The sequence below is a fragment of the Xiphophorus maculatus genome, chromosome 22, assembly GCF_002775205.1.
Source record: "Xiphophorus maculatus strain JP 163 A chromosome 22, X_maculatus-5.0-male, whole genome shotgun sequence".
Lineage (NCBI taxonomy): Eukaryota > Metazoa > Chordata > Actinopteri > Cyprinodontiformes > Poeciliidae > Xiphophorus > Xiphophorus maculatus.
In genome coordinates, this window is record NC_036464.1 from 14,909,102 (window position 1) to 14,930,491 (window position 21,390).

General features: G+C 40.4%; 2 protein-coding genes across 4 annotated transcripts in view; one reads left to right on the forward strand and one right to left on the reverse strand.

Annotated features, from left to right (window-relative positions):
- The window catches only part of LOC102233238 (serine/threonine-protein kinase MARK1), a 35,970-nt gene extending 26,136 nt beyond the window's left edge, over positions 1-9,834 (forward strand). The window contains exons 9-20 of one of the 3 annotated variants that reach the window (XM_023327391.1): positions 1,046-1,165; positions 1,795-1,894; positions 1,982-2,094; positions 2,186-2,339; positions 3,074-3,255; positions 5,233-5,324; positions 5,473-5,613; positions 5,701-5,952; positions 7,131-7,157; positions 7,802-7,846; positions 8,653-9,028; positions 9,268-9,834. In XM_023327391.1, coding sequence (XP_023183159.1) covers positions 1,046-1,165; positions 1,795-1,894; positions 1,982-2,094; positions 2,186-2,339; positions 3,074-3,255; positions 5,233-5,324; positions 5,473-5,613; positions 5,701-5,952; positions 7,131-7,157; positions 7,802-7,846; positions 8,653-8,998 — 1,572 coding nt within the window. In that variant the 3' untranslated portion in view covers positions 8,999-9,028; positions 9,268-9,834. Of the gene's footprint in view, positions 1-1,045; positions 1,166-1,794; positions 1,895-1,981; positions 2,095-2,185; positions 2,340-3,073; positions 3,256-5,232; positions 5,325-5,472; positions 5,614-5,700; positions 5,953-7,130; positions 7,158-7,801; positions 7,847-8,652 lie in introns of all 3 variants that reach the window. The other 2 variants (XM_023327390.1, XM_014469727.2) reach the window with 2 other exon arrangements.
- A 359-nt stretch (positions 9,835-10,193) lies between these two features.
- LOC102234009 (leucine-rich glioma-inactivated protein 1-like) lies at positions 10,194-19,138 on the reverse strand. Its single transcript, XM_005801580.3, has 8 exons — positions 18,459-19,138; positions 18,205-18,276; positions 17,639-17,710; positions 17,479-17,550; positions 13,648-13,719; positions 13,095-13,264; positions 12,849-13,013; positions 10,194-12,766 (listed from the first exon to the last, which is right to left on the reverse strand). The coding sequence occupies exons 1-8, from the start codon at positions 18,653-18,655 to the stop codon at positions 11,949-11,951; spliced, it is 1,638 nt and encodes a 545-aa protein (XP_005801637.1). The 5' UTR covers positions 18,656-19,138; the 3' UTR covers positions 10,194-11,948.
- Positions 19,139-21,390: the final 2,252 nt, after the last annotated feature.

Below are 21,390 nucleotides of genomic sequence, written 5' to 3' on the forward strand. Positions count from 1 at the left end.
GACAGAGGGGTGGAAATCCTCTCTAGAAAGTTTTCTTGCTTTAAAGCTTAACAACTAAAAACATATGGATACAAGGAAAAACATGGCTAGTACCAGGGTACACTCTGGTTGTTAATTTGAATTCAGCTTCCCTCTATTTAGATTTTTACCATGATTAGTCAAATTGGGATTAGATTATGTGAAAATGGTTAAAAAGGAATAGAAGCTAATTAAAAAAATGTTTGCTAAGGTCACAAATAAAATGAAGAGGACATTCATTTTCAATTTCACACTGATTTAAAAAGAGAAAAAAAATATTACCCATGACCAGTAACTTGAGGTATTTTCATACTTTTACTTTTATTTTCCTAATTTAATATGCAATTGATTCTATAAATGCTCTATAGGTTTTATTAAGAAAATGTTCAAATTTTAGCTCTTTAGCATCTTAGATTTTTAATTTGTGTTGCAGATAGTAACTCCAAATTAAACTTTGCTCAAAGAAAGTAGTCAAAAGCATCCTACCTCACTCATTTTTGTTTTTGTTTTATTTTCTACAATTAGTTTAGTCGATTCTTTTAAATGTTGCAATGCAGTTTAAACTTAAATGTTTTCACAGCCACTTTGAGTTTGAACTTGATTGGAGAGCAAAAGGTAATGGGAGCAGCAGCTGTAAAGAAGAATCACCAAGCTTTAAAAATGCAAAAAGTTTTGCAATATTAGCTTCAATAATTAATTTTTAAAGTGTCTTCATAGCCGAGTTGAGTGGTTCGTTTTTATATTTTTAAAATTGGAAATTGTTGTTTTGTAATTACATGTAATCTAAAACTGATTCTTTTTCTCCCCCTCAACTGTACAGAGCAGCTGTGCAAAGTAGAACTAATACTGTACTGTACCAGAACAATGGCTTGAAATATTTCTTCTAGGTTAATTTCTCTGTCGAACAGTTGATTCAACTTTAAAACCATGAGCATGAGCCAATATCAAGCTCTGGTTTTAAATATGTTAAAACCAGAGCTACAGTATTAATACCTGTATTAAAAATCTCTTTTTACATTGGGTGCAGGAACTTCGGGAGCGGGTTCTACGAGGAAAGTACCGCATTCCTTTTTACATGTCCACAGACTGTGAAAACCTGCTGAAGAAACTCCTTGTGCTCAACCCCGTCAAACGAGGCAGTTTAGAGGTATTTACATGTGTTTACATATTATCTGCTTCTTTACCTTCTGTACTTTCTGTATATGGCATGTAATCAGGCATAAAACGTAATGATTTACAGAGAGGTTTTTGATTAATATTTGGAAATACTTTTGTCCCTAAATTTATAGCCTGTCAAATGTAGAGATCTGTGCAAATTATCGCCCTCCATGTCTTTGCTCCACTTCATCAGCGCTTCTCAAAAGTTTCTAGAGGTTTTGGTCTTTTTGTTAATTTTATCGGCAATTTTCTTAACATTTCTTTTATCAGGTTAAGACTTGGAACTATGCAGCGTTTTCTTAAATGAGGAAAGTGGACACATGGAAATATCTAGCTTAAAAGTGATGTTTTAAAGAAATATTTCTAGTATTATTCTTAGATTTAAAATTTAGAACAACTTGTGTCCATGGGAAATGGTGAAGGAAAGCCTTTATTTTGTGGTAAGATTGAATCAAGTGCAGAGACACATCAGAACCAAGCTGGAGTTCAGTAAAAACTTTCTCATTTGTTTGCAATTTTAGCATGTGTAAATTGCAGCACGTGTCAGTATTAACTGAAATAATCATTAGTGAGTCAAATTGCAGTTGAGAAGTTATGTTGCTCTCGTTTCCTTATTAGCAAATCATGAAAGACCACTGGATGAATGTGGGTCACGATGATGAGGAGCTCAAACCTTACATCGAGCCAGAGTCTGATTTCAACGATTCGTCCAGAATAGGTGTGTTCCGCTCTATGTGGATACCATTTTTTATGTTTTTTTCCTCAGTTCAGACTCAGACCACTTTTCTCCTCTCCATCCAATCAGAGCTCATGGTGACCATGGGTTTCCCTAAAGAAGAGATCACAGACTCACTACAAAACCAGAAGTACGACGACGTCATGGCTACATACCTGCTGCTAGGCCGAAAAGCTCCAGAGGTGAAGCTCGTTGGACCTACTCTGCTTCCCAACATTGTACAGATCCTCTAATATGACCAAAAACCCTCACTGCTCTTCTGCCATGTTGCAGTTTGAGGGCAACGAGCCGCTGACCAACAGTATCCTGGGCCAGCGTCAGCGGCCGACCAGCGACATTAACAACAGCGCCAGCATTTCCCCTGCCCATCCCAAGGTCACGCGCAGCATATCGGCCAATCAGAAGCAGCGCCGCTACAGTGATCATGGTGGGGATGATGATGATGGTGGTGGTGGTGGTGGTGGTGGTGGTGTCGTAGAGAAGCCAAGTAAAGTAACCTCTTACATCCCGGCTCTGAGAGTGCTGCGGACTGCGTGTTGTGTAGGAGGTTGTGTGTTGTGTTACCCTGAGTCACTGATGGCGTGATGAAGTGTCAGAACGTGCAACTTTGAGATGGACAGAAGAGGGCATAGTAACTCACTCAAGATTTCAAAGTGCAATAATTTCTTAAGATTTAAATATCAAACTCAGATAATAAAAAGACAGAAATCTCAACAGATTGGTTGTAAGCATTTTCTAATCGGTGTACTCGATGCTTAAATCAGTGACTCAGCTTGAATACCTCTCTGCCAGACTGTTTCCTCCTATGTCATGTGGAGCCATTGTTTGTGGCGCCATCTTGTGGCAGGCTGCTTTTCCGCAGCTGTTTTTGGAAAAGAACCTCAAAGCATGAAGGGGCACCAGCTCTGCTTCATGCTTCCTTTCACCTTGGCTTCTGTAGCTGTACATGTTTTAAAAAAAATGACATGTTGTTGTCTTGTACCATGCCTGTAAACTGTAATCTAGTGTAAATCCTGGCTTTGAGTGGCTTTGCTTAATGCTGTTATGGTCAAGACCTTGTCCTTGTCTGCTGTTGATTTTTTTATCCCCTCAAAATATTAGATGTTGAAGCACTTTTATATGGATCATGCTAAAAACAAAATGTGTGCATGTTTCTTTCAGTGGGTCCGTCGGTACCACCAGCAGTGTCATACTCTAAGCGTAATCAGGCCCTGAGCGTAGAAAGTGACCACAGAGAAGAGTGGGATGGAGCTCGCCGGCTCGAGCTCAGCACTTCAAAAGGAGACGTTCCTGCTTCGCCGTTGGGGGTGCAGGAGAGGAAGAAAACTTCGAGTGCTGTGGGGGTGAGGAAGACTGCAGGAAAATAGTTTTTGTATAGAGCTGCAAGATGTGAAGGCGATAATTTTTGTCAAGGTAGAAGTGATGATATGTCTTACAACGTTAAAGCCCAGCATTGGACCTGTAGCATCTTGAGCTCCAGTCTGTCAGATATGAGCATCTACTGAGTGAAGCTCCGTCCAATAGGCTAAATATTACACTAGGATGCAAAATGTGAATTCAGGACACTTGAAATATATTATTGAATAATTATTACATTCTAAATATTTGCAATTTTATTTTTGCATCCACTGATATTGCAATTACAACATATTTACCACATATTGTTGAGCCCTATTTTATTGTATGATTTTTGGTTGCACAATAACGTTGATCAGTCTAGTTCAAAGTAAGACACTGTTTTTAACCATTTGTTCTTAGATTAGGGCAAGATTTATGGGTTTAAATATTTTTTTATTAATTTGCTTCATGTTGTCACAGATGTTCTGTTTGTGATTTGTGAGTTGTGCTGGTCTGACACTAACCAGCCCTTTTTAATGTTGATAAAAATAATACAAAAGTGTCATTATTTACATTATACATTTTCACAAGTGGCGGCTGTCCCATAGGAAGCACTTGGTTTTATCCCCCCTAATGTGGAGAGGGAAAAAAAATCTAAAAATGACTTAATATTAAAATATTATATTAGCCTGTTTTCCTTAATAGTGTGTGCCTGAATATGATATGAATTACTTGCAGAAAATTTCCATCAGTTGACTACAATTCAGCAGTGAATTTCCCCCAACAGATTCTTGTCAGTTTTCTTCTAAGCTAAACAGCCAATCGTGTGTGGTTGCTAAGGAAAAACAATAAACATTTGGCCAGTCAGCATCACTTAATTGGAATTTCCCTGGAAACCTTTGGGTCACCATGGTGATAAAGTTGATAAAGGCTCGTAGGGGGAGGACTTAGACCAAATTCTCCACAATGACAATGTGGAGAATGTGGAGAACAGTTGGCCAGTAAGCTACAGCTTATGTTTTATTATGTTTAGCTGTTCTTTTTGTGTTGTATGCTTTGTTTGTCAGCTCTGATCATTAGTTATTGCTGATGATCAGTTATGAAAGCTGCAGGGGTTTATTTGATGCTGTGGTTAGCATAACGCTAATGCTGCTCTGGATAAATGTTGCTAAGATTATTATTTTTTAATTGTTAGTATTGATGATATTTAATGATTGTTACCTGTTCTGAGTTTCTGCTGGTATTAAATGTCAATGTTTGGTTGATATGATGTTTTCTGGGTCAGATATTCATTCTCATGTGTTTTTATACAGGGAGGAACTGAAGTCCTGTTTGCTGATTTAGATCTTTGAACGTTCATATCTGTAAGCTTTTGCTGAGCGCCTGATTGTTAGATAAATCTAGGAGTTGTTTGGTGTTGTGGTTCCAACAAAACCACAGGTTAAGTCTTTTAGGTTTCTAGAATAATTGTTATTAGCTGTGATTATTTCATCCTTTTCCAGCAGGAAGGGTTCTACTGTCTGGTATTATTAGTTGACTCTCTTCCGTGGTTTTATGGTTGTTTGTTCATACATTAGTTTGATCATTTTCACAGTTTTGACTCTGAATCAGGGTTAACTGTTGACACTGATTTAATGATTCAATACTGTACGTTTTGCAGAGACCAATAGTTTCTGTATGAAGAATATTACATGATGTGTGAGGATGTATTCCTGAGACCTGAGGATGTCCTTAAATGTACGTTGTACTAATGGCAACTCAGCCCCACCAGTCTTCACTGGTGGCTATATTGATGTTTTTATAATATTTAAATACACAATAATTCTCATGTGAAAATAAAATTTAATCTGTTATTGTTTTTTTTTTCAGAAGAAATGTTAAGTCTTGATTTTATATATATTAATAGGCTGATGGGTAACTTGTGTAAAAGTAAATATACTGATTACCATGAAATCATTCTTTGTGTTTCTGTCCACCAACAGACCAATGGTTCAATGACCCGCAGGAACACATATGTGTGTGAACGAACCTCCACTGATCGCTATTCAGCTATTCCCAATGGCAAAGACAGCAGGTTAGACAACCACAGGATTATTTTGTCCCTCTGAGTTTATTTATTTATTTATTCTTTTCTAGCTTATTTTACATACTTTGTGACTCTTTATTTTATTGATGGACAATTTAGTCCTCACATGATAACACCCTCTGCTCTCGATCTTCAGTTTAACAGAAGTGTCAGGCAGCACGCCCTCCACTGCACTGAGCTCTACACGACCCCGTCACACTAAGTCCATGTCAGCGTCGGGCCATCCTTCAAAAAGCACGCTGCCCCCCATCGACGACAACACGGAGCTGAAAGCTAGGTGAGCAGCAGCCGAACATCTGCACTGCCACAGGCTGATGCAAGACCTCAGAAAGATGTCAATTATTAATGCCTGCTTATGTTGCAGCTCCTCTCCACGGGATCCATCCAATTCTCCATCTGTGCACAGTATTAGCACCCCCGAGAAGAACCGCTTCCCCCGCGGCACAACCAGCCGCAGCACCTTTCACGGAGCTCAACTCAGAGACCGCCGCAGTGCTACGTACAATGGCCCCCCCGCCTCGCCCACGCTGTCCCACGACACGGGGGCTCTTGCTCAGCAGCGCAGGGGGACGTCCACGGGAATCATCAGCAAGATCACCTCAAAGTTTGTCCGCAGGTCAGTGAGGTCTAACAACTAATATGCATTTTTTGGTTCTAGAACAGTTTTATAGTTTTGACAAAAGTGTTTTAGCTGAATAAAGATGCACCAAGAAATCATTTGATAACTTTTCTTAGTCTCATAGCTTTAGTTTAAAAAACCTCGACAGATGTCAGGCTTGCTGGAAACTGAAATATCTATCATTTTCTAATCAGTTAACGCACCTCAAGTGCTACCATGTCTACTCTGATAAAAAAAACAAAACACCTCCTTGTGGAAGTTTTGCTAATAAAGAAGTTAGAATAAGGTTTTCAATGTATGGGAGGTGTTTAAATGAATCAGAGCCAATAAGCTATTTATAAAGAAAACAATATTTTCTCTGTAGTTCATGCGGACAGCAAGAGAGTGAGACTTGAAACAAATACCATACAGGCTAAACAAATTTGCTCATTTTTGCATTGTATTCATCTCAAACCTGAACCCCAATTAGTGAGTAGAGTGTTTGGCTACATTTCAACAACATGCTTTTATTAAACAGTTGCATTTAACCACCTTGGCAAGAAAAAAAAAAAAGCTGACAGCTGTAGTATATTATCGGCCTCCTAAAACACTTTGTGAAACAAGAAACATCACAAATATACAAACATGGTACTTATTTAGCAAATATTTATTGCAATCCAACCAGCTGTTTGCATTATTGACATTTCTATGGTGACACATTTGGGATATAATGTGCAGTCATTTCTAAATTTGAAATTGTTGAATACCTTGTCAAAATTTCAGAGTTGGGAAAGCTTTTCCAACCTTGGTGATTATGAATATAAATTCTTTAAGTTTTTCCTTGTTTTTAAAGTATTGTACATTGTTATTTACAATAGTTTTATTTAATGACTACTTACAGCAGAAACGGCTTGACAAATATGTTGTCTGCTGTTATTTTTTCATAAATTACTGTCCGTAAACAGAAATCAAAATGGACTAAAATGAAATTCTTTGGTTTAAAATGAAAGATATGAAAAAGGCCAAAAAGTTTTTAATTGGTGCATCTTTTTTATAGTTTTTTTTAAAAGTATCGTTGGGTACCTTCTGCCAGCTTTCTGTCAGTACCAGCATCCTGAGCGTCTTCATGCGAGTGTCACTTTCAAGCTGCCCCTTGCTCATAGCTTACAGCTTTCTCTCCTTTTGTCCCCGCATAGAGCTATGTCTTTCAGGTCGACCCGGAGGTAGGAGAACATAACGCTTGCTGCACACATCTCCCTCCTTCTCCTCCCATCTAAAACAATAACTCAAAAAAAACCCCTCTCTCTGCCCACGACGACCCGTGTGTTTAACGTCTTTATGTACTTGCCCACCACATCCTTGCTTACCGACACCCTTGTTATGCCGTGTATCTCTTCCCCCTTTGTCCTCTTCCTTAACGACCAGACTTCACGGCTCTCCAGCTTTCTCTACTAAAGCCACTAGATGTGTACGGCTGTATTTGCGAGCTGTCCTCTCCTTACTCTCCCCCTGCCTTCATGCAGAGCTTGAGACAGACAATTAAATGAACAGAAATCGAGCTGTGTACTTAAGCACTTTTCCTCTCTTTACACGTCAGTGGAGATTAAGGAAAGGTGCGTTACGACAGATGGGATGATGCATATGGTTTATGTCGGCTTTACTGATGAAAGGTCATCTCATTGTGTGCTGAGCTCTGACACCCAGGAGTGTGGATTCTTTCCTGGCATGATGCCCAACACCCTCGTCTGTGTTCAGTCATGATTGAGCTGGTTTTGGCAGTTGGGTGGTGGGTTGGTGGATGAGTTTGGGGGGGGGTTGATATCGACATTAGCTCAGATGTAACGAGTGAATTTTGGGTTTATTTCAGGGTGCCCAGTGAGGGCGAGGCCAGTGCCAGGACTGAAACACCAAGGTGAGACTTTAACTCAAAAGGTCAATAATCAAAATTTTTTTGTATCATGATTGTTCAAATTCATCTCTGTGCTGAAATCTTGCTAAATGTGCTATTATTACCAGGTGAAGTTGTTGTACTCAAAGTAGAGTCATCACCATTATTCCTGCAGCATTAATGTAATTTTTGTAGGAGTAATTTTCATCATTTCAATCACATATTATCTGTAATAAACACTGATTGAATTCTTATATTTATGTTTACCTATACAAATTTAATTTTGAGAATAAGAAATAACTTGTATGAAGGTATTTTTACAGCCAATACCTGCTTTCCTTCCTGAGGAGATGGCTGCAATCAAAGTGTTTCTTATTTGGGCTTTCCTGCTGAGTTACAATGCTGATGGTTCACAAAACCTGACAAACTAATCATCTGGCTAATATTTAGCTTAGCATTCACCACTAGTGGCTGCTGGAAGAGGGAGATGACTACCTGTGTCATTTCCTTTTGCATGTTGGAAGAACCGAAAAAAAATTAAAAGAGCTTCAAATGTTCAAAATACAGCTACATTGATGATTCAAGCATCACAAATTTCATTTTACTGCCTTTTACTGCACGTGCCAGGACAATCTTTGTCTGAGGGACAAAGAAAAGATTTTATCTGACTGGAGCCCAAATACAGTCTCAGTGGACATTTTATTTTAAATGGATAAAACCTTTATCTCTGTAACCAATAAAACCAATTCATCTCCATTTCACAGAGAGAGAGCCTGCATTTGACCTCATTAAGAGTATTTTTTTACCCTGCCCTTCTAATGCTGTTCCAGGAGTGCATCTGGCGACACCAAGGACGACGCCGGTCGGGACTCCAAGCCCCGCTCGCTGCGTTTCACCTGGAGCATGAAGACCACTTCCTCCATGGACCCCGCGGACATGATGCGGGAGATCCGTAAGGTCCTGGACGCCAACAGCTGCGACTACGAGCAGCGCGAGCGCTTCCTGCTGTTCTGCGTTCACGGCGACGCGCGCCAGGACAATCTAGTCCAGTGGGAGATGGAGGTGTGCAAGCTGCCCCGCCTTTCGCTCAACGGCGTACGCTTCAAGAGGATATCGGGCACGTCCATCGCCTTTAAGAACATCGCCTGCAAAATTGCCAACGAGCTCAAACTGTGACGGCAGATGGAACACCGCCCGGGCCTTCGGGTGAGCTCTGGTTACACTCTCATCCCATCACTGGATTAGTGTTGACTCATAGGACAAAATCAGCACTGAAGCCCCAGCACACCACCGTGCAGAATCAAGGTGGATCGGGCTGGCTAACGTGCAGCACTGGCCCGCGAATGTACTGTACAGGGTAGGGTGACTCGGACAGATAGCAAAAACCAACTAACCTAGCCTTTTTTTTCCCTCTTCTCTCCCCACCAACGCCGTCTCCCGATCAGCCTGCTGCTCCACGTTAAAGGACGCAGTTATATAACACATGCAGTATGCAACTGAAGATGACCATTCGGCAATAAGTTTTCAGTCTGTTCGAAATACTTTGAGATCTGCTCTCCTTGCTGAATAACCATTAAAATTACTGTAAGCTAAAGCTAACCGCTTTTCCACCTATGTTAAGGCAGTATATAGATCAGGCTGGAGCTCGTACTAAAACTATGTAAAAAAGAAAAAAAAAAGAATTGTACTGTATGCATAACATCTGCAGGTACTGTACTGTATATTCACTTTTAGTTCTGTACAGAATTTTATTGTTAATACTGTCTTTTTTTTCCATGGGATTGAGTTATTTCCTTCTCCGAATCATGTCTCTTAGAGCATTCCCCTTTCTGTCTGATATTGATTTTATCCTTTTTTTTCTTGTTTTTTTTGTTTTGTAAGAACCACCATTTGAAAATAGTGTTTTTCAGTTTTATTTAAAGAGGACTAAATTATTTTGTGGATAATGAAGGGACGCGATGTTCCCTTGCCTTTTTGTGTTATGTTTGCCTATGGAGAAAAAAAAAAAAAAACTAAACAAACACTAAGTTGCGCCACACAAACTTGAGTTGTAAGTTCAGTTGAGGCTGAAAACATGTTCACTTTAATTTTTCTCCTTGCAGTAGGGGCCCTGCTGCAGTTGCACAAGTATTCCAGGGTGAAGTGTATGAACATGAGAGTGCACACCTGTTTCCTTCATGTTAGTTTATTAGTCTCCAAGGAAGATGCACAGTTTAAACTGGTTTGCTTTAGGACTCGACATGTTGGACGCCTCTATCCAAAGGATTGGCGACGCACGAGGAGCCGGACGACTGAAGCTTTGCTGTGGAGCCTTTCTAAAGAGCCAGATTTAAACTCGCTGCAAACGTGTGATTGTGCAGGCACTAGTGTATCTCCTTACTTTTTTTTTTTTTTTATTCAGTTGTATTTATTTCATTACATTGTAATGTGCTGCTTTGTAGATTTGAGGCGTGCACTTTGTTGGAGAAGATTAAAAGAATTTTATTTGTTTGTATTTATTTACTTTCTCATTTTATCACAACTGCACGACACATTCTGAAAGGTTGACGCAGACATCCTCTGCCATCTCTATTCACAATGTAACACTGAAGTTAATATGCAGGAAGCTCTCAGATTAAGTAACTCTTTTGTTGACTCCAAATAACATAAGGTTCATCTTAGTCATGACACAAATGATGAATTTTGTGCACGTCATAGTTAAGGAATATGAACAGTCTCTTTTTCATTTCAGTATCTTTTTAAGGAGCTCAAAAATAGTTCATAGTTGCCAGTTATGAAAAACTGCTCAATACTTTAAACACTTTACAAACCATTAACAATAAAAACGGAAGTTGCAAGGATATACAGGTAGACTAACAATATATCTGTATGCAGAGTTTCTACTCAGCCTGGAATAAGATTCAGGTGTGTTCCCAGTCTGGAAGGGAACAGAAAATCAAAGCTGATCCTTGAAAGATGTGTATATCCAAATTCTTCCCAGGACAAGTGGTTCAATGTCCATCTATCTTTCAGCTTGTCTGTCCATCCTTTCATCCAATTAGTACATTCATCAGTCTGTCCATTTGCTTATGATTGTTCATCCATTCATCTGTTTGTCCATCCAGATATTCCTCGTTATGTCTATACTTCTATAATTTTTTGCTCATTATTCATGAATCCACTTTTTGTGCATCTGCTCATTTGTCCATACTCCATTCTGTCCATCCATCTTTTGGTACATTATTTCAACCATTTGTCATTATCCATAAACGGTATCACCTGTGCATTTAATCTATCCATCAATATGCCTGCATAACCATTTTCCTACTACTGAATTATGCCTAAACCTATATATGCTCTAGTTTCTCCATCCAAGTTGATGCATCCATCCTTCCCTACAGTTATGGTTTTTGTCCGCTCTATACTTGAAGCCACTGTAGAGATATCTGCCACAAATTTAAAGTAAACTTTTGGATCTAAACTTTAGGAATATGGTAAAACGGTATCAAACACTTAGGAAATTTTTCTTTTTCCTCTTAAATTTTTTTGCATAACACAATCCTATCGTCTTTTAACAAATACAACCCTGTCTGCCCTGGACCATCTCTACACTTACAAAAGCATATTTTACAAATATTTGCAGCGTACAAATGGAAAGACAGAAAAATGTAAACATTGTGATTCGGCAGATTTGTTCAGTTAGAACATGTTAATAGTTTAAAAAGTAGATTTTGTCTTTTGTAAATCATTATGTAATATTAGAGAATACCTGTATAAACTGTTAAATATTGTAAAAGCTTGATCACAAATTGGTGTAAACATTTTAAGGCCAGTTTTAGATTTGTTGGGTTGGGTTGTTAGCCAGCTTCTGGCCCTTTGTACATTTATGTTTTGAGAAAATATTGGATCTAATGTTAACCTAGGATACATGCCTCTCAATCAGATATGTGGCTTGAGAAACGTATTTATCTTTAAACTTGTCATGCAGAAATTGTGATAGATTTTTAAAAATGAGTGAATATAAATTTCTAAAGTTAGGACCATAAATTTCTGAGTTGCTTAGCTCTCAATCTCCTATTACAGACTTTTGTATGTACACAAAAAAGATCACAAAAATAACTAACCATTCAATAAAAAATAAAAACAATCAATTACTCAGATCAATGACTAAATGCTCGTATATCTGAGTTTTCCCTTTGAAACTGGAGGCCAGCAGAAACTGACGGTTGTCAATGGAAACTGGAGAAAATGCCCTTGGCGCCTGAATGTTCAGCTCCTGGAAGCGAACAAACTCGCCCTTCTTGCCATCCCAGCGGTACACCTGGGTGAAAGAGTAGTCGCTGCCCAGAATGGCGTACTGCCAGCTGCCCACAGTGAAGGGCTGGAACACCATGGAGCCTCGGGAGGGCATGGTCTGTAATTCTCTGAAGAGGGCGCCATCCCAGCGCATCACCTTGGAGTCACCAATGAAGCGCGTCAGGCAAATGTAGAGATCAGACTTGACCTGAAAGTGCTTGACGGCATAAACGTCCTCCATCTCCGGGATGTCGGTTCGTCTGTCAAAATGCTTGGTGGCTTTGTTCCACTGGTAGATGACAGGCCTCTGGGAGCTGCTGGACAGGATCAGGTGAGGTTTGGAGGAGATCTCTAGGTACTCCACGTCAGTGTCGCGGTACCACGGGTGGAGGGACTGATGGGAGTAGAAGCCATTGCCGTTCCACTTGTAGATGGTGGTGGAGCCAGCCTTGGAGCTGTCAGCTATGACGAAGAAAGACTCTCCATCGATCCGGAACGTCTCAACGTCATTTGGCTTGCGGATTTTCAGGACGTCAATGCCTTGAAGCTTGATGAATTTGTTGGCAGAGGTGTCCCGCTTGTAGATGTGGGAGCCTCCAAACAGCTGAGCCACGATGATAAACAGCTGGTTGTCAATGACGAGAGGTTTGCAGATCACAGTGGATGTACCTGGAAAAATATGCAACCCATTGGTTCCTGTTTTAATGCCAATTTTAGTTTGAGACTTAAGCAGCTGATTGACTTTACTTACTGTCAATATCGTCAAAGTTTCTGAAGTTCATCTCAACATGATCCCATTCAAGGAAACCACACTTCCCGATAAATGGCTGGGCAAAGACGACATACTGGTCATTCCGGAAAGAAAACGCTTCCACTGATATGGATTCAAATTTCAGGGACTGGTAGGGAGCAAACTCTGTGAGGGAAACAGAAAAACAGCTTTACAAGTAAAGTAAAATCTGCAAAGAAGGATAAATGTGAGGAGTCAATACTCCACCTGTGGTGATGCAGTCGAAGGACTGCGACGACAGGTCATTGATCCTCTTGTCCAGCTGTGAGGCCGGGCCCTTGCAGTAAATCTGGTCCACGGTGGCATTGGTGCCGTATATCCACTCCACTAACCACTTCAGCTTACAGTCACACAAGAAATGATTCCCACGCAAGTCTCTGAGGGGAGAAAACCATTGTGTGAAAATCTGAGAGAATCACTCCTCCTGTTCTACAGTGAGCTTAACACTCTGAAGCTCCAGATGGTGGCTTTCTCTGACATCCTCAATTTGAGGTCTCATCGACATCAAGGAAGACAAACATCTTCAGCCGCAGCCCCTCTCCCTCCTTTCTCTCTCTTCTTCTAGCGCATGTAATTTTAATGGCGCTAAAAGCTCCAGCTGCCTACGCGTTTGTCAAACCTCGGTGAAGGAGGAGCAATAAATGATACATATTTCTAAAAATAGAAAGTTGTACGGACAGCTCATCATTCATTGTACAAAATTAGAGATTGTATCAAGTGTATAATCTTATTAGTTTCTGTCTTAAAGAATAATACTTACACTTTTGTCAAGGCCTCGAGACCTTTGAACAAATCTTTGGGGAGAGTCTCCAGATTGTTGTAGGCCAGACTCCTGATGGAAAAAAAAAAAAACATATTTACTGCAATTTTACTGTAAAGCTTAATGTTAATACTGTCTTTTTTTCTCCATGGGATTGAGTAATTTCCTTCTACAAATCATGTCTCTTAGAGCATTCTCCTTTCAGTCTGATATTGATTTCATCCTTTTTTTTTGTGTGTTTTTCTTGTTTTGTAAGAACCACCATTTGAAAATAGTGTTTTTCAGTTTTATTTAAAGAGGACTAAATTATTTTGTGGATAATGAAGGAACGCAATGTTCCCTTCCCTTTTTGTGTTATGTACATATATAAATTCCCTTCTCACCCACCGCGGGTGGTTCTTATCCTCTGAGCTCGGGTCCTCTACCAGAGGCCTGGGAGCTTGAGGGTTCTGCGCAGTATCTTGGCTGTGCCAAGGACTGCACATTTCTGGACTGAGATGTCTGATGTTGTTCCTGGGATCTGTTGTAGCCATTGGTCCAGTTTGGTGACTGCCCCAAGGGCCCCGATGACCACAGGCACCACTGTGGTCTTCACCTTCCAGGCCCTCTCCAGTTCCTCCCTGAGGCCCTGGTATTTCTCTAGTTTCTTGTGCTCCTTTTCCCTGATGTTGCAGTCGCTTGGTATTGCTACATCTACCACAACGGCTTTCCTCTGTTGTTTATCCACTACGACAATGTCTGGTTGGTTCGCCATTACCATTTCCATATATATATATATATATATATATATATATATGCAGAAAAAAAATAGATATATATATTTTTTCCCCAAATATTTTTACTTTAAATTCAGTCATTTGCTGCTTCAGGTTAAATTAATTCATATTTGCAGAAGTAATTTTTCCAGAAGTTTGAGTCATGTCTGTTTGCATCATCAGAACGTTGATGGAAAGTTTTTTTTTTCCATCAACTAATATATCAGCTAATATATTTAACTATATTAGGTAACTTCAAAGCAGTGAGTATATGTAATACAGGTGCAGCTCAAACTTTAAATATTGTGACAAGGTACCATATTTTTTTGTCACTCATTTTGAAAAGTACAACTCAATTATTATATAGGTTCATTACACACACGCTGAAATATTTCAAGTCATTTTTTTCTTATTAGATTGATAAATATGGTTTACAGATCATGAAAACCCCAAAGTCTGTGAAATACAATAAAAGCTATAACATTTTCATAGAAAATGAAAGGAGGAAGTGTGTACTTTCAACAGGGATAACTGCACCCTTGAATGGATCCAAATGCCCCCCATTTTCAGATGGAAGTAAGGTTTGCATTCATTTGGAAGCAAGGTCTCGGGGTCTGGAGAAGAGAGGACTTGCTTGCTTTAACCCCAATGTTAGTTTTTTTCACAGTAAGTGATGGTTTGGGTTTGGGGTGCCATGTTGGTGTTGTTCCACCATGTTTTCTGAACTCCACAGTCAACGCAACTACCAGAAAATTCTAGAGCATTTCATGCTTCACTTTGGTGACAAGCTGTGTGGGCATGCTGATTTTTATTTCCCAGCAGGACTTGCCACCTGCCCACAGTGCTAAAGGTACCAAAAGCTGGTTCAATGACCATGGTCTTCCTTTGCTTCATCTACCAGTAATCTGACCCAACCAGAACCGCATAAGCTGTGGAGCATTGAAGATAGAAAGATGAGAGACACAAGGTCCAACAATGCAGCTGACCTGAAGCTTATCAAGGTCATTCTTACACCTACACAGTGCCACAAGCTGATCGCCTCCATGCCGATGGGTTGGTCTGAGTTTTTCAGAAACTGCTGATCTGCAACCATCTCTTTTTTTTAACACACACATTAAAGCCAGTGTGTTTTGGCTTTAATGTCTTTTTGAAGTTAGAGGGGAATGAGCATACTGATCTGAGATGATGGAAAGGCAACAATAGCTGAAATCATTACACAGAGGCAAACATCTCTGAAGGAAATACATGTCAAACCTTCAAACAAGTGGGCCACAGCAACAGAAATCTGCAATGGCTGTCACAACAAGCTTCAATACATTTTATTAGAATTTTATGGGATAAACCAGCACAAGATATGGCGTAACTGTACATATGAAGAAAAATAATTCACAGTTTTCGCTACAAACAAATGTGCTGTGCATTTGTACTTATTTGTATTTGGAAATTGGCTCACTCCAATCAGATTGGATGGAGAGCATCTGTAAACATTGCTTTTCAAATTCTGCCACCAATGTTCAGGAGGAGTTGGGAGAGGCCATTCTATCTCACATAAACATGCTTTCATCTAAACCATTCCATTTTAGCTTTTGCTGTATGTTTAGGAACATTGTCCTGAACCTCAGTCCCAGTCTCAAATCCTTTGCAGCTTCCAGATTTTCTTCCAGAATTGCTCTGTATTTAGCTCAATACATCTCATTATGATCTCTAACAAGCTTGATTGTCACTGCTGAAGAAAAACATCCCCATATCATGATGTTGCTATCACCATAGTTCACCATGGTGATGGGGCTATGTTGACTGCTAGTCTTCCATATTCCTTATGTGGTAAAAACTGCCATGACTTTATGTCATGTGTAGGGCTGAATAAAGAATACAAAAGAATTTAAAAAAGAATAAAAAAGTATAAAACTCTCAGATTTGGATCTAGACTGTTCTAACACACAAATATCCTCTGATTTAAGGCATTTCCTAGTAGCTCTGGTTGCATGTTTAGGCTTGTGATCCTTCAACCCAGTGATGCATCTAACAGGTTTTCTTCTTAGATAATCCTGTTTATTACTCCATCCATCGCCACATTAACTCTGACTAGCTTCACTGTCCCTGCAGAAGAAAACCAACCTATACAATCCGATACTGTCACCAGCATGCTTTATCGTAGAGATAGTGTGTTCATTACTATAGCATGTATTGCCAGAGCACCTTTATCCACACATTTGCTATGTCCCCCAAAGCTTCAAGCCTTAAATGTCTCTTCAACTGAATCCTGTGTTCCTTGGTCTTCATGTTGCTGTTTGTTCACCAACCTTCTCTAACAAACATCGAAGGCTGTAAGGATGTGGATTTTGTGTCTGATTATTAGTTAATTTTGTGCCGTTCGTGTCTAGCCACTCATTGTTCCCAGCTGTCCCTTGTTTCCTCTGACTATTCCCTGTGTATTTAACGTCACCTGTGTCTTCGTTTCGCTGTCTGTCCTTGTCGTGGTTTTGTCTCTCCCTGTTGGTTTACCCAAGTACCTGGACATCATTAAACTTATTTTTCTCCACTTACTGTGGGTCTCACCGACTCAAATCCTCATCACCTCAACCTCAGTTCATGACAAAGGCCTTCTCTGAACTGCTGGATTGAACTACACCCAGATGGACTGCTTACTATTAGGGACACAGGTAATTAATAGGATGGTGACCACAAATTCATGCTAGACTTTTTAGACCTTTAGTTTGTAAATACATTTTTAAAAACATGTTTAATTTTTCTTCCACTTCAGCTATGCTCTGTTTTATGATGGTCTATCACACAAAATCCCAAAGCAATACAGTGAAGTTAGCATTTCTAATGTGATAAGGTAGTAATAATGTAGCAAGGTAGATATGAACAGTTTTGCGAGCCACTGTGTGAATAATGCAAACGCGTTGAGCAGTTGCGTAAAAAGGATGTTATGTTTTTGCTTTCTAATCATTTTACCAGCTGCACATTGTTCAGAGAAATGTCTCTGTGGCAATACAAGCTGTGCAGTAACCTTTGTCAGCGTTTTTATCTCTTGTTTTTACATCCTTTGTACAAAAAAAAAAGTACTTACAGGTGGACCAGGGTTTTCAGACCTCGGAAAGCATACGGTGATATCGACTGGATTTGGTTGTTTTCTATGAATCTGAAAAAAGGAGTGTGTGCATTAGCAAAGAAGACACACTGTAGTAGTAGAAGGAATATCAGTCATACAGATTTTATCATAAACTCACAGATATTCAAGATGAGGAAGTCCTAGGAAAGCGTCCTCGTTTATAGATTCCAGGTTGTTTGCTGTGAACAGGCTGTGCAGAGAGATCCCACTGTTTAGTATTTGACTGCTTAGAGTCACGTACTGCCAAAAAATATTGAGAAAACCTCTGCTCACTATGTTTCCCTAAAGCATCTCACAATACAAAGTAAAACATTTTGAGGATTCCTGCAGGCAGTCTTGCACAGTTGTTTTTTAGTGGCTCAGTCAGAGCCAAAGTATGACTCAGATCAAGAAGGAAATTCCCTGAAATGCATCTGTGCCACATGGCATGCATGCACACATATGTATGTGGTAAAACTTGGCTGCATGTAGAGAGCAGTGATCAAACCTACCATGATAAAAAAAAGGAAGAAAACATCACTAGGGAGTCTTTCTGTTCTTACATTTCCAATCAGTCTACAGTGTTGTGAAAGAAAACGTCTTGGAAAATTAAACATGGCGTTGATCAAGCCCACAGGAAAATGACAGCATACAACAAACAACAAAAATAATTAAAAAAAAAAAAGCTCAAAAGAGATTTCTCACAGGAGATGCAGGGCAGGGGTGTGGATGAAGCTCTCCTTGGCGATTTCGGTGAATTCCGACTTGACGAATGATCTGTGGGAGTAAAATGCGACAAAAAAAAAACAACACACTGTTCAGGTCCACAGCAGACTTGTCATAAAACAGTTATTGCAGTCTGTTCCTTGGGAATGCATTTTTGTGCTGTTTCTGCTGCAGAAAAGCCACTGATCGCACATGTTTGAAATAAAGCAATATGCCAGTTAGAAAGGACTCACAGAGATGTGACATCGGGGGGAAAGCTGCGAGGAATCGACACTGCGCTTTCGCACAACGCGTTATCTTTGGTGCATGTGCATGACATGGGACAGCGCTGCTGCCTGGCTCTCTTGCTCTCCACTGAAGGTACAACAGAAGCCACCATAAGTAAACCGAGCCAGAGGCACCTCCTGGGTATTCTGCATGTATTTTCCATCCTTGGGAACCGCTGCGGGCACGACTTGCGCGTCGAGCAGCCCTACACATGAACCAGGGTCTCTGCCGTGCTTCCTTCCCTCGCTGCTGCTGCCAGGAGGCCGAGCGACTGTCCGCTCCTGTTGTCTCCACCGACGGGGCTGCGCGCCTTCTTCGCCGCCGATCCGGGGAGTGGAGGGTGATCGAACCCGGAGTCCCCCCCCCCCCTCTGATCTGCAATTACACGACGGGAAAAAAAACGAAAAGAAAAAAAAAACCCACGAGCGTGTATCTTCTGTGGCACAGATGAGAACTAATCAGAAGTGTGGTGTGATGTGTGTGGAGCAGAGGAGAACGCCAGCTGGCGCTGTGACAGACGCGGTGTGAGGGCAGGTGGGGATCCCAGCGGGAGCAGACGGAGCATCTCTATCCAAAAACCACGCCTATGGTTTCAGTCAACGCTACGCGCTCGATGTCAAGCGCCTGGAGGATTCCGCCCAATGGGCAGGCAGACGGATCTGGTTTTATTTTTTCCCCTCTGTCAATCAACATATGCACAGTATAATCACTATAAATTAAACTCCAACATGAACCAGCGGATTGCTGCCTGTACGGTGCAGACGCTACCTAAGCTGTCCATGCGGGAAGCGGCTTGAAAAACCGGGTTAAAATTGATTCTTGCCGACTGATGGAAATGCACCTGCAACATATTGTCTTATTACAAACCCATTAGCCTTAGTTACATTTAAACACTTGGTTTTAGACAAAGAAGTATCAATTTGGCGCAGTTCCTGGCTTCCTCCCGGTTGCCATGGTGACAGGAAGATGCTCATAATGTTTGAGACCAGTGCTGAAAGGGTGCTGTGGGAAGGGAAGTACTTCAGACATCTGTTCTGCTAACACAAAAGCCCCTTCAGCCCCTTTTAATCTAAAGTGTCATCTCTGTAAATTAGATCATCATCAGAAAAGTTACTGAGTTTGAAAAGTCAAACTCATATTGATTCATTACACAAAGTGATATTTCAAGCATCTATTTCTGTTCATTTAGATTATTATGACCTTCAACCAAAAAATATAGTTTCTCTAACAATTAGAATATAATACAAAATGAATAAAATATATTTTAATACAAAAATGTGCAGCTGCCCAGCAAACAGTCATTGAAACCAGAAACGGCCATTGGTAAATATGGCAGTTTACAAAGTGCTGTAACCAAGCATACTTATGAAAAGTTGAGTGGAAGGAAAAAGTGTGATAGAGACATGTTCACAAGGAAGAGGGACAAACAGGATGACAGGATTGTATAGCAAACCCTGTTGGAAGTTGTTTTTCTTTGTTTGTTTGTTTTTGGAGCCACCACAAGCAGAAGAATTCAGGATATGATCCACAACATCACCACACAGAACCAGACATTTTAGAAAAGTTTTACCTAAGCTAAGACAAAAGAGAGCTGGACTGTTGATCAGCCGTTTATCAGTGGTTCAAATTCCTCTTTTCAGATTAAAGAAATTAAGATCCCAGAGTCTGGAAGAACAGGAACACAGAAGCCAACATGTTTCAGATGCAGTGAAAAGGTAACACACAGCTGAATATGGAAGCTAAGAGATCTGATGTTGATGGGTCACTGCGCTAAATCAAGTCCAGAGTCAACGCCACCGTCTACCAGGAAATTCTTGCGCATCTTGTGCTTCCTCTGCTGACAAACTGATTTCTTTTTCCACCAGTACCTGACACCTGGCAACACAGCAAAACTATCAATACCTCTGAGGTAATGTTGGGAGGGAGATGAGATATTTCAGCGCCTACAATAAAGAGCATCAAGGCTGCTGGAAAAGAAAGCTAGACTTCCTTAACACCTTGTCAAAGTCGCAGGCGGATTCCCTCCATGCACTAATTAAAATAATCAATGCAAATGGTTCTTTCTTTTGGACCCATCTTTCTGCCGGTTGACATACTGTGTTGAAAATAGTTTCTTTATTGGATTTATTCAGATCTTCTGATAAACTGAATCCTCGGCTATTATTACCTGTAAGCTCTAATCATTCAAACAGCTGAAATGCATCACAGCTTGGGTTCCACTGCGTTTGCCTGCAGAACATCACATTGACAAGGCCTCTTCCTCCTTGCCAGAAATGCATGCCGAGAAGACTTCTGGGAGTCTTCACCACATAATTCTTCAGATCCCATTAGAGTTGTAGGATTAATATGTTTACCCACTGTATGCGCCACAGATCCGTCTGGGAAGAAGCTTTTTAAAAGGTCTCTAAATAAATACACTCTGTTCTCCACCTCCTGCCTCCCTGTTCCTGATGTGATTACACCATTAGATGCCCAGTGCCAGTTTACCATCATAACGCAGTTCTGCCTGTATAAATGAAAGCAGGACATTTGGAGGGGCGGCGGTGGGGTGGATGTCATATTTAGTGGTATGCAAGTGTATTGTGCCAGGAAGAATGAAGTCTCTTCTTCTCAGAGGAAAAATGTGGACTCGGGTTGGGGAAGCAGAGCAATCAAAGTGTTTTTCTCACTTTTAGTTTTGCTGCACTACATGATGAACACTGGATTTCATTGTTGTGCTGGTTGGTGATGGAGTTTCATAAATGTCATCGTTCACAGTGTGTATAGTCATACTTTTTCAGTGGAATTTGGGGCAAGTGTCCTGTGACTTATGCAACTTCATTCCCAGCTATTTCAACATACTTCCTCCCTTTGGAGCGTATTTTAGATCTTTGAATGATTAATTATACACATAGATTT